General features: G+C 39.8%; 1 protein-coding gene across 3 annotated transcripts in view; it reads left to right on the top strand.

Moving 5' to 3' along the window:
- cunh8orf34 (chromosome unknown C8orf34 homolog) overlaps window positions 1-4,145 on the top strand; it is a 79,319-nt gene extending 75,174 nt beyond the window's left edge. For 2 of the 3 annotated variants that reach the window (XM_040043688.1, XM_040043687.1), the window contains exon 16: window positions 277-4,145. In XM_040043688.1, coding sequence (XP_039899622.1) covers window positions 277-284 — 8 coding nt within the window. In that variant the 3' untranslated portion in view covers window positions 285-4,145. The remainder of the gene's footprint in view (window positions 1-276) is intronic. The other variant, XM_040043689.1, reaches the window with a different exon arrangement.
- The last annotated feature ends 9,238 nt before the right edge of the window (window positions 4,146-13,383 follow it).

Raw genomic sequence — 13,383 nt, 5'->3', positions numbered from 1 at the left:
GCTGCTTGGCTATCAGAGAGGCCAGAGCATTGCCACAGCAACCAAACTCAAAGCTCACCGCTCTCCCACAACTCTTCCATATTGTGAAATATGGTCACTGGAACCTCCACTGGGCAACACTAAGTCTAATTTTCCACCTCATGTTTGTCCATGACATGCTCAAATATTAAACGGCTGTTTCAAAGTAATTGCCCCAGTTATTATTCTTATTAGCGGTTAAATGTGTCTGATTTTGGTTTCTAGGAGACTGATGTTTTTGTCTTTCATTTTTCACAGGCCTATAGTGACGGAGACCAGAGACATTGATCCAATCAAACTATTATGCAAACCGCTGGACATTTTGAATATGTGAATACACAGACAATTATTTTTATAATTCATAGATAGGAAAGAAAAAGATTGTATACTTTTTCACAGATATTTCATACACATTGTACTGTAACTGTACGATAAAAATGTGAAAATATGACTTGAGAGTATGAAATATGCCATTTATTTTTGTTTGCTCTATAGCATGCTACTGAAATTCTACATGGAGTCCAGCAAACAGATGCATTTTGTTGTCGGTAGACTTTTTCTAGGCCTGTGGCATATTCACACTGTCAAGGCAGCACACCTATGTTAGGATAGTGTTTATTAAATGCACTGGTGAAAGATTTTGTGTGGGTTTTTTTTAAAGATACGCAAGTTCTGACGGGTATCCGTGGAATGCTGTTATATTGATTTGGTGCACTTGTTCTATTTTCTACCCCAGTGTAACACACCTTGTTCTGCTATTTTTATTTAGCGCTTTCTGAATTTCAACCTGGGAGGGGGGAAAAGCACTGAAAGAGGAGTTTTTACCCCCTAAAGCTCGAGGCAGTTTTGTTCAAAAATTTCCCCAGAAATAAGCCAAAATGAAAAGAAACAAAAACAACTTGGCCTCAACGGATGAGGCGCTTGGGAGAATTTTGTAATACAACACGCCTCATTGTCCCCATCAACAGGTTGAACGAGTTCTTATAAACTCCAGGAAAGAATTTTAGTTTTACTCCTTCCAAATCAATCCTTAAACAAAAAAGAAAAAAGGAGAGTACACACATCCTCGTAGTGAGTCATTAAACTCTTATGATACTTAAACGGTCCTAAAAATTCCACCAAATATGAGTCCACAGAAATGAAGGATAACATCCATTATATTCATAGCCGTACTTTGCGTACTTTTTGTGTGCCATGCATGACAACCTTTGAAAAGTTGGGCCAGATGCAGCCTGTTCCTTGTGCAAGGACCTCCAGTGGTGCATAGAGCTTAACTCTAAACCTAACGTGTAATAATGAAGTCCTGGTTTAATCCAGTCTTTCCCCCATCTTTTCCCCAGCGTTTAACTTTGCGTCTCTTACGTGCATGGAGGTTCTGCACAGAGACGTGACCTTGTGTTTGCCTGGGCACTTGTTAGTTAAACTGTGGCTGTCTGAGAGTAACACAGACAACGTCAGCTCCAGAGACAGGCGCACCACGGACACAGCCTTCAGTCTGACAGTCTGATCCCTTCACTCGAACCCCACTGAGTTTTGCGGTAAGGTACGCCGAGCAATGCCAGCTCTCGAGCCTGTCCCTCGGGATGTGGTTGCAAACTACTCAGATCTCCAGCCTCATTTCACAACGGCTGATTCCTGTAAAAAGGATGTGTAAGAAGACTAATCACTTCAAAACTCCCATCCTGTAAAACATGGCATGTGAATTAATGCCCCGCGCATTCTAGCACATTGTGTGCTCTTTGGAAAGAGGATGTGGTTTCTCGCAGATCTGTGGAAAAATTTCAGGGCATGGCATAATTAACTCACAGTGGTGCCTTGATATAATCTTTATAACACCATAAACAATATTTTCCTAACAGAGAAGGGAAATGTATCGCTTTGCGTATTTCAATTTTCGTATTTCATATTCCATTTTCCCTATGTTGGAAAAACATTCGGGAATGTGACTGCTGTCTGTTCTTGTTCCACTGATCGCAGGCATGTTAGCTCCGTTTATACTATCAATATTTTCTCTTGAGTTCATGTGTCTCCTCCAGGCTTTCATGTTTTGTGTCAGCCAAATTTCAAGGCATGAGGAGTTCTGGAAAAAGGCAAGACACTCTGAGAGATGAGGACTTCAATTACTGCCACAGATGTCGCACAAAATAAGCACTCTGATCCTTTCTCCTCTGCTTTTTGTGTCTGCCAATGTCTCATAAAATTACCCACACCCTCGCGCTGCGTAGTATCATATTTCAGATTGTAGCTATATGATATTATGCTTACCGCAAAGATGATTGTGATTGTCAGTTTTATGCCGCACAATCAGAGAGAGATCAAATTGCTTATCATTAATACTTCTCTGCGGAATATGAAACCCTCAGCATCTTCTTAAAGTGTGCATATTGTGCAGGCTTTATACGTCAGGCCCAAAGCAACTGTAAGGGCCACCCAGGCATAGCAACAGCCACCGCTGTACTTACCGTGAGATCCAGACCACCATCAATGGTCAGCAGGCTGACCCATGTCCTAATTTACAACTGAACAGACTGGGAATTATCTTGACATACAGCACAAATAAATCTATGGTTGGTGGGAGGTACACTTTGAAGGCATATAGAGTCATTTGTTGTTTGAAATGTCCCAATATCATGAGAATGTGTGACATGGGGAAAACGATGTGTATAGAAAGACTGGGTATGACTTTTTGTGGACAGAGTGTGTGTGTGCAGGTTGGTTAAACTGTAAGGCCTTTTGGTGTTATGAGAAAGGAAACCAGTGTTTAAATCCTGTTTGTGAAATGTTCTAATTACGTTAAATGCTTTTGAGTTTTCCACAGATAAACGTATTATATACTTTTTGAACTTTCACATGAAGAGGACGAAATCTGCATAAGTAGCTAGTACTTCATTCTACACTGCCGCTACACGTGGTAGGCTATAATTATGGAGAAGCTCCATATTAAACCCTTTTTGTGAGGACTCCTCAGCAGAATCACCCGGGGAGGTTTATGTGGGTCCTTTTTATGGTAACTGTAATTTAAAACATAATCATCAATCTGGATTTTGTTTTCTGTGTTCATTGAAGTGAACTGCCTGTTCTCACAGAACTAATAAAAATCAGCCTCCGCTGTTCTTTAACTGTTTACTACTTTGAGTCTGTCATCAGCATGGAAGTGCTGTCATTTGAAGCCGAGGTAGGAGTTTTGGCCCATTAAAGCAGGCCCAATTCACTTTGTTTTCTAAAAATTTAGAGCAATAAACTTTCCTAGCTGCAGTAAAAGAAACAATAAGCAATAAAAGACTGCACCCATCATTGTTTGTAGAGCAGAACATGAGTTCACATGTTGTTGACAGGACTTCTGGTTTCTGCACGCACAGCCAGAAGTGTTTTGCACATTGGTGCACTTTTACTACAATACAAACAATGCTGATCTTTGCTGACAAGAGTGACACCCGGTGTGGTCTTCTGCTGCGTCAAGGTTCGACATGCTGTGCATTCAGTGATGCTCTTCTGCAGAACATCTCGAAGCAGTCCGGCCGTTCTCCTCTGGCTTTGGGCATCAACAAAGGCATTTTCCCACATAGAACTGCTGCTTTCTGGGTATTTTCTCCTTTTCACACCATTCTCTGTGTAAACTAGGGTGACCAAACGTCCTCTTTTTTTTTTGCACTTGTTGACTTGTAAAAGCCTATATGATATTTTTTAATTTTACCACTCATTAACCGCACAGAGAAGGCATCGTTTAAATATACAAAACTTTTCTTTAAGCAGACAGTATTATTAAAATTCTTCATGACTGGGCTAAGTGTCCTCTTTTTGGAAATCTAAATATGATCACCCTAGAACCCTAGAGATGATGGCTGCTTAGATATTTGCTTAAACATGGGGATGAACAGGTGTACCCAATGTATAACACAGATTTAGCTTAAAATTAGTCAATAAACAAAGCTTTATTTATCTTTTTATTTAATGTACATTGTCTTGAGTATTATGTGGCACATTTCTCCCTGAATATAATAGAACAAATGATTAAAGGTATTAGTAACATTATCTAAATGTTTATATAATTTTTGATTTAAAAGCTGTTTAGAATGTGTACAGGTTCCAAGGAACAACAAGCAATAAGCAACACAAAAAACCATATCATACACATCGGCATTTTTCTTCGCGTGCTTCTAATCAAAGGAATGGTCAATGGCATCTAATTAAATGGTTGACAGACACTAAACCAGCGGTCCCCAACCTTTTTTGCGCCACGGACCGGTTTATGCCCGACAATATTTTCACGGACCGGCCTTTAAGGTGTCGCGGATAAATACAACAAAATAAAACTAGTACCGGTACCGAAAAAAAAGAGAATTTATTCATAACACACATGAAAAGACCCAGGAAAACCGAGTAAACGATAAAAACGATAACAAAATAACGCTGAAAACCGATAAAAACCCTTAAAACTATACATTTCACACCTGAGCCTCAACTCTCGCGGCCCGGTACCAAACGGCTCACGGACCGGTACCGGTCCGAGGCCCGGGGGTTGGGGACCGCTGCACTAAACCACGTCTTCGTTTTTCCAAACTGTCTCGAAATACGCTCAAAACAAGGATGTTACTTCAAAATATCATTCTTTATCATTTCATTTGAATAAATATTGTGTATTTGAGTTAACTTAGCTCAGTTCCTCAAACGTTATTAGCTAAAAAAAAAAAAAAGTTTGAAATGTGATTAGCATCAGAAATGAGACAAAGCGACGTTCAAAATGAAGGAAGTTTGAAGGTAAGTCCAGCTGAATTATGTGGTTTGGTCTGTTAATTCGTTTGCTTTTATAAATGCTATTTAAAAAAAAAAAAAAAAAAAAAAAAAAAAAAAAAGTTTTATACCTCCAGCTTGGCGGTGGGCTAGTCTGTTATTGCGGGGGAATCACATGTCCTTTGATTGTCAGCATGTCCACGTGTGTACGGAACATCTTAAATCACCCCAGTATTTAATTTTCAGCTATTACCCCAGGCAGCAGAATGAAACCGTTGACCATCCTTAGCCCAACACTGTAAACCAGAAGATATCTATCATTGTTGTGTGGATAGTTGAGGCTGTTAGGTTTGGCCGGGCTCCTGGTGCGTTGAAGGACATACAGCCTGTATTAAACAAGTGCGATGTTGTTTCTAGCTCAGCAGTTTTCCTAACGTTTACAGCTGCTCTGCCGTGGCAGATTATTGGCACCCACGCTCAACAGCTACAAATGATAGCAGAGACATTAGTTTAACGAGCTTTTTCTTTTTCTTCCGGTATTGCGATCTTAATTTTAATGATTAACGACATGGAAGTGACTCATCTCCTTTAGTGTGTCTGAAAAAAAAAAGATCCCTATCAGGGTTTGTAAATGCGTGCACGGTCCACTGGAACAACATGTATTTAATGCTGTTTAAAAGAAAATCCAGATGGACTAGTGAGGGATTACAAAGTGGATGGATAAACAGAAATCCTGTTGTGATCTCTGGCTGAGCGTGAGGCTTTTTCCGTCAAATCTCCATAAGAATCACAGGCTCTGGAGCCCTGAGAGTACCCCTGTAGACTGCTATGGCTGAATTGTGAAACCTCACTATGTGAGAACAGTAGTCTGAGCTGTCATGTCTATATCTCTCCTTTTCTTTCTCGCAGACAAATTTATGATTCTTCTCCCTGACCGTGATGTGGTCAGTATCCAGATGTTTGGAGATCTTTTCAAAAGCTCTGTGTTTGTGTGTGTGTGTGTGTGTGTGTTACACACTGCCAGGCCTTGTGGTGGGTGAGGCTTAGACCTGGATCAGATGAATCATCCAAACTCAGCGTCTGTCTCTGGGTCAAGGAAATCTTTGTGCTAGCTTTAGTGTTATTAGTCTTTCAAATACAGGGTTAAAATCATGGTGTGATGGTGCACAGTGTGCTGGAAATGTTTGGGGTGGACTGAAATAGAATATCGCCTTCTGTTGTGGTAGTTGACAGTAGGTAGCCACCAAAGCTCCCTTAGGCTAAGGAAAATCACCTTCAGTGCCTCGGTTAAATCATACTTGGGTTTCATTTCACTATCATGCTCTCAAACAATCCCTTCTGCTCCTTTCTCTTTTGTGTTTTCATTTACATATAAAGTTGCAGTGAATTTATTGAGCTTGCACATGGTGTTTTTTACTCAAGCTGTGATTTATTACACGTTCTCATAGTGCTTTGTTCTAATTGTCTGCAGGGTACTTTTGCTTTTTTGCGTTTTCTCCCATTAATCCAAACCTTCTGCTTGGGTCGGTGTTTAAAATAACTATTTGGCCAGTGTCAGTATTTTATTTTTCTGGTTGTTTGTTTACTTTTTGGTATGCATTTCCCTTTTTCTTCATTATTCAAGTCCTTTAGGTCTCTGTCACAGTATTTTTTAGCATATTACCACTGCCTTTGGTAAATGTCATCCTGTTTGCAGACAGGCAGATGGCTGACAGATTGGTGCATCGCCACTTACAACAATAAAAGATTTCCAATAAAAGATTTCCACGGAGTAATAACCATCTCAGAAAATGTCACGGCATACAAAATTGTGCAATTATAATTCTTTTCAGATACAATGACTCTTGAAGGAATAAAAACAGAAGGGAGTTTGGGGTTCGGACAGGCTGTTTATTATAATTAAAACTTCAATTTTCTTTTTCTTTTTAAATGGAACTCTGTAAGAAGCAGCGAACGAGTCTGAGGAGAAAAGAGCTGAGATTGGTTATCTTAATCCAGATGCTTTGCACTCATGTCTCCATGTCCATATGATACTCCACTGCCAATCCCATACGATCAAAACCATCATCTTGACTGAGATGCTAATTGTATTTGTCTTGAAGTCAAGCCATTGTCATGTTTCTGTGTTCCTTTGCTGATGTGAGGACATAAATATTTAGGATGTCAGCAGGAGAGATTTTGGGATGAACTGTCAGGTCCATAAATAATGTGGCCTTTTGTATAATGAGAAGTGACTGTTTTTATAAACTCGAGACCTTTTTTTTAATCACTTTGGACACATCTGCAGCCTGATTTATGTCTACACTCAAAAAAACCAACTGTAAACTGCTGTATGAAAGTTGTATTCTTAAACAATATTTGACGGTCCATTTCCCGTGCAGGAGTATTTATTTTGATTTCTGGAAATTACAGCGTTGGAAGTATTACTCACAGAATATTTTTTGTCTTGGCTCCTTCTCTGATGATTTTTGTAACACTTAAGATCCATGTACTGTAGGGGGTAAGTTATCGGTTGAAATGATACTGAACTTTTTATTTATCGGATGTTCATAAATATTAGTAATATGCATGGTAATATTCTGTCAAAACACATTAATTGCCTTTACTTTCATACTGTTCTGAAAAGCCTGTTGTGAGCCAAGAAAAAATTCCAGGTATTATGTTTGTACATTAGATTAGGATCCCTCATGTGAGGAGTTGCACATCTATTCATTTGCATACATCGATATCTGCATTCAAACTGTAAATGTTGGCCAAGCATGAAGACGGAGGACTTACCCCTGATGTAGTTACACTGGAAGCCCTGACACATCCTGACACATTTGCTATTTTCCTCTGTTGCTGCTGTGTTTCCACATTGAAAATACGCTGCAAATGCAAAAGACAGCTTGACAGAATGATAAAATGGGAAGGAGGCGCAGACCTCCTTGTCCCTTACCGCTGACGGCCTCTACTAAGTGCTCATATACCCAGTCTCATTGCACCTTCATCTTCAGCTGCACATCTGTCAAGCTCTGTTGCATTGTTACAGTGCAATGTTGACACAACTGTCTACAAAGACTTTGTCTGTCCAGATACTTTCTAAAGTACTTAAAACTGCCTTTGTGGTCTCAGGGATCAGATTTTTGCTGTGATGACATGGATAGACATGCTGACTGACTCAGAAGATAAAAAACAATATTGGCCGTGCTGTCACAGCTGGTAATCATTTGATTTGGTAATAAGGGCTCTTTTGTAGTGTTCCTGTTATTTTATCAGCTCTCCGTGGAATGATTTCCCATGCAGGAAAAGGGTGGAGCAGGAATAAATGATGCTGCCGGCTGGTCAGATGAGGGTTAGCTGCGTGATTAGCTCTGTTCGTAAATTTGTGAACGCCTGACCACAGGAGGACAGAAAATGTCTGTAATAATGCCAAAAAGCTGCACTACACCTGCTGCCTTCGCTCCCCTTTCTTCGTTCCTTTACTTTCAAGCGAGTAGTGAATGATTTACCTTTTTTTTTTTTGCTGTTGTTTTGTTTTAAATTATTTCCTTCTTGTGCATCCAGTGCATTCACACTCATTCATCTGCAATTCAGGGTCACTGGCTTGTAGGTAACAGCAGGACAAATGGCAAAGATTAATTGTCACTAAGTGAGTAACATTGGAAGTGTTTGGTTCTTTGCATTCCCGATCATCAAGATGACGCCGTTTCCCCTCATCAAAGGCTTATCCTGCCAAGAGTCTGATGTCAACTTCCCAGCAATGCAGTGCAAAATGAAATTATTCAGGGGTCATGATACGTTAGCTAGGTTTTGCTGAATTGGAACACGATGGACATACTGGAACAGGAACCAGTCACATTTGTTGTGATGAAGTTTGTCATGATTTGCTTTGGATGTTATTAGTATCAAGATACAAAGAAAATGAATCCCCAGCACGCGGTGAAATTCTGTCTGACTCATAAGTGTTTTTGCTCTGGCGGCACAAAGCGCTTTCCAGTTTCTGGGTTTCAGTTTCATGATTTTGAACAAAGAACGATTTGATGTTCATACCAGCTGTCCCAATGTATTTTTTCATCAAAAAGGCAGGCTTAAATCTTGTTTCGATTTGGGGCTTTTTTTTAATCTTGGGGGTTATAAATGTAATATTTATTCAAACTAAACAGGTCTGAAACCTCAGTAAGTGATTTGAAACCCCAGGGATAGAAGTGACTTGAAAGAAAATTTTGCCTTAAAAGATTACGCAGCAGGTAGGCTACCTCAAACACTGACTTTGGATTCGTTTTGCAGCCACACAGTGTTTAGCCTCCTATTAAGTAGAGACCATAAAGATTTAAAACTGTAGGTGAAAAAAAAAAGTACAATGTTGTAAAATTCTGTAACCCACAAGTGTGATCTATACAATATGTACTATACTGTAGGCTTGAGAGCAGATGTAATAGTAAATGATCTCATTGGTGTCGGCACAAGAACGAACAAGAGAATAAAAAGGATTTATTGGGTAAGAGAAAGAACAAATCTGCTTTTTTTTTTTTTTTTTATCCAAAGCAACTCTGCACTTACAATTGTACATTTAAAAAAACACACGACTGTATAATAGGCACATCCACCAGTCCTAAGTACCAAGAGGTCTGCCCACTTTATCATTTACAACCTTTAAAAATCACTTAACCACTGCTTGATGATGATCCTCTTCTTTAGATCCTCTCAAGTGGGCATTAACAACTTAAAAGAGAGATTTATCAAATTATTCAGTCCTGAGACTGAACATGAGCCATAAACGATTTTTAATCACAGTTGATGACTCCTGTGTACCGACTATTCTGTTCTCTGTTCTCCTTTCTAATGGTTCCCATTACGGGATCAGCACTCCGAGTCCTCCTTTGTCTCCTGCTTCATGTCATAGGGGAGAAGCTGCCTGTATAATTCCCCTTAAGATTGCTTTTGATATTTGGCTTTGGCTCATTTTAAAGAAAGACCGGTGAACGAATAAAAGGAAATCACTGATAACCAAGCAATTTTACTGTTCCTCCATGATGTCAGTGACAAGTTTAGCTCATAGTTGGACTTAAGTTTATGGATATAGCGCACTGAAGTTTAATAGTCTTTCAAGTCAAGGCCAAACAATAAGGGGTTTGGGGCTGATACCAGTTACTCTGATGTATTTCATGCTGAGAGGGGTCTGGGTCTTGCCAACAGTTTTGAGGGAGGAAAAAAAAAAAAGACGTGCAGAGAAATAAGAGGGGGTTGGAATCGCTGTTGATGAATGTGTCTTGCCAGGAGCTGTGGTCTTTTTGACTCAGATTAGCTAGTAGATGCTTGGAGTCAAGGTTTGTGAACTGTGCCATCCATCCACAAGAGGGCACAGATGATGTTGCTGGATAGCCTCTCCCCAAAAGTGTTTCTGCTGATAAGTCTAGTGGGTCGGAAACTTCATCTTAACCTTCAGTCTGGCTCAATTCATAATCTGTTTTTATATGTACAGATGTTGTGGGTGGTTGGCTGTTGTTCTTTTTTCCTTTTAAATTGAGCTTTAGGAAATTGCAAACTTTTAAACAAATTTCAAGGGACTAATACATCAAAAACAATTATTATACACAATAGATCATTTAATCGGTTATCAAAAAGGATCACTTGTGCCAAACAAATGTGAATTTTAACAAGGGAAATTATAAAGGACCGTTGGTACTTGCGATTCAGTGGTGTGAATTTGCAAAGACTTTTCTTGGCGAGCTCTCAAAAGTTTGACACATCTACAATGTTTGGGGTTTTTTTGTTGTTTTTTTCCCTTCCTCAGGACAAGGCTTTGTGCTTCGCTGAACAGCCTATGATGCATTACTATGCAGTGATTATGATGATATCACCTATCCTTTAGTGCTGGATGTCAGATGTTGACACCGAAGACCGCAGGCTGGGCTTGATTTACAGGAGCATGTGGTCTGGGCTGCTGTTTGTCCTTGCAGTTGGTGTGCTATTACAAAGCCTTAGACTCTTTAGATGGGCCCATATGGTGAAGAAAGACATTCAAAGTTGTCTTCCTGTGGCTGGAGTTTGGTTTGGAGTGAAAAGTGGGAGTTATTTGTTCCAGGGAAGTGATTTTTTTTTTCTTTTCTAAACTGACTTGACATTTAAAACTGGCCTAACTGATGTCAAATACAATAATCTTTCTAGATGAAATTTAGGGCTTGAATTTATACATTAAACCATATTTTTAGCCATCATGTTTTTCATTAGAGTACATTGTTAAATTCTTTTGTCATCATCGTGCCTTCTCCGTTCAGTGTTGTCAGTAATCTGAATTCAGTCCATGTTGTACTATTAGCCTCCTTTTCCCCATAAACCTAATTGATACCTAAGGCCTAGCAGTGAAGTGTAAACAAACAGGCAGCTGCTGAGACAGCCATGTGTCTTGGATGGAGCAGCCACCCAGCCCATAATGTAGTGCAGTTTGAATTGTTCACTCCCTCTTCTGTGGCTGTCAGGGCAGAACTGAGGCGTGGATACGACCACATAAAAGAAATATTTGTCCAATCTGTCCAAGCAAACTCCCCAATTGAGAACTGAATTTTCCCATCGCTTTGCTCTGTGTCTGTGTGACATGTAATTGAAAGAGGAATAATGCTTTGAACTGAGCAGGAGGCAGCCTTTGAATTGGGAAAAAACAGAAAAGGAAAAAACAGTTGTGAAGTGTAATGACCACTTACAAACTTTACACCTGTTCTGTGAAATTTCTGGCACATTTATTTAAATATTTTTAATCGGCACAAGCTTCTGTGTGTTTCTAAAGGTGCTTTTCCTTCTTAACAACGCAACTTTGCGTGGATCATACTCATTTAATTGAATTGAATGCACTTCATGAAAGTATCTTAAAGCCTTTGAAAAATAAGCTAGATCCTTATGTTTGGTCAATGATTACCATATGCTAATGTCAAATACATCCTCATTGCACCATAGTTTAAAGCTTGCCCTTTAAACAATCTGTTTCTCAAAATGCTGCGGTCCATAGATCTCTGCAATGTTTAGAAACTGTCAGAGCCTTCAAGTTTCCCAGACGGCTTTGCTACCAGTGTCACAAAGAGCCCGGAAGTCTTTTTCTGGTTGTGACTACGAAAGCGTTTATCTCTCAGTTCATGAGAGGGTGTTGGGTTTGCTGTCAAGAACTTTGATTCGTGTGTGTGTGTGGACTCCAGGAGTTTGCCAGTGTGAAGTGAAAAGAGTTGCCAGGGTGGTGAAAGCATGCTGTTTGCTCATGTCCTGACCTGCCGAATGGCTGAGGACACAGAATGGATTTTTCTTTGGTGGACTTTTCTTCTGACCTAGCCCCTCTGTGTTTGGAGAGACATGGAAACCCCAGCTGAAATGCACAGGCATTTTATTGAATGAGGGGAAGACTTAGGGCTTTCACCAAAGATAGTTTGAATAGGACGTAAGAGACGGGCAGTGAAAGCGGGGGGAGGTTGTTAGGATGAGGTCAGTATAAAGCGAATGATTCATGCTGTCATCATGTTGTTCTTCCACTAATGACTTTGGGTCAGAAAACACATTTTTGGTCAACTATGTGTCTAGAACATGTGGTAGAGTGATAGCAAATCGTGGTCTGCACCATAGTTGTCTGATGCAACTTGGGCGAGTCTGGGATTTGCCCTCTGAGGCAGTATCATAAAACTTCAAAGCCTGGACTTAAGAAATCATCTGGAATTGTTTCTCTACATGCTCTACATGCACTTCTGGAGCTGTGATACTGTGGAGATAGTCACAGAACAGCAGCACTTTTTTTTTTAAAATGGAAACGACATGCACTCAGGAATTGCATTCAAGAAACACACCTAAGGGCAACCTCATGGAAAGAGGAACTAGCTTCAGTTCAAGTCATTGCCTCATTTGCCCTTGGTTAAAATGAATTTAACATTTAAAGGAGCAGTCTGCAAATAATTCCTGTGCACCATGAACTTTTCTTCTAAGTAATTGAGTTCACAAAAGTCAGGATCTTATCCTATAATGAGGGTAAAATTGGCGTGGGGGTGGGTGGCATGGATCGCACATGGAACTGATACTTGCTAACAGGTGTAGCACAACCAGGGGTGAAAGGTCAGTGAAGTTTTAAAGGCAGTCCCAGCCTGGAATTGCTTCTGGTAATGCGCTACTTGGACAGAACGAGCAACTGACACAAGTCGGGTTGTTGGTCTTGTAGTATGATCAGGAGTCTCTTTGTGTTGTTGTTTGTGTTCTGATTTTGTCATGTTTGTGTTTTATTTCTCCATTTATGGTTAAAATTGTAGTTAAATGCCTTTGAATACATGCAAGGATCACTATTTGATTGATATTTAAGTTAATATTTGTGTTTGGCAATCTGGTTTCCACTTATTTATCACAAACAGTGGAGCTAAAATGAAAAAACGAAACAATATTAAGTAACCCTCAGTCCAAATAACAGCAGCTGCTTCCTGATGTTTAGACAGGACTGACCTATGCATTGTGTTAACACTTAATCATGGGTTTGCCTGGAGTTTGAGGTAACTGGCGGGGGGTAATAATAGCTAGACTACCCACAAAACACATTGTGCAGATTCACAAAGCAAGCCAAGTATCATCAAAGTTCACAAATGCCTGAGACTTGAAACCTTAATGACCACCTCTTCCTTCATTTTTATCTTC

Source organism: Simochromis diagramma, unplaced genomic scaffold, assembly GCF_900408965.1.
Source record: "Simochromis diagramma unplaced genomic scaffold, fSimDia1.1 OVJJ01000602.1, whole genome shotgun sequence".
Classification (NCBI taxonomy): Eukaryota; Metazoa; Chordata; class Actinopteri; order Cichliformes; family Cichlidae; genus Simochromis; species Simochromis diagramma.
This window is presented reverse-complemented; position numbering and strand designations above follow the sequence as displayed.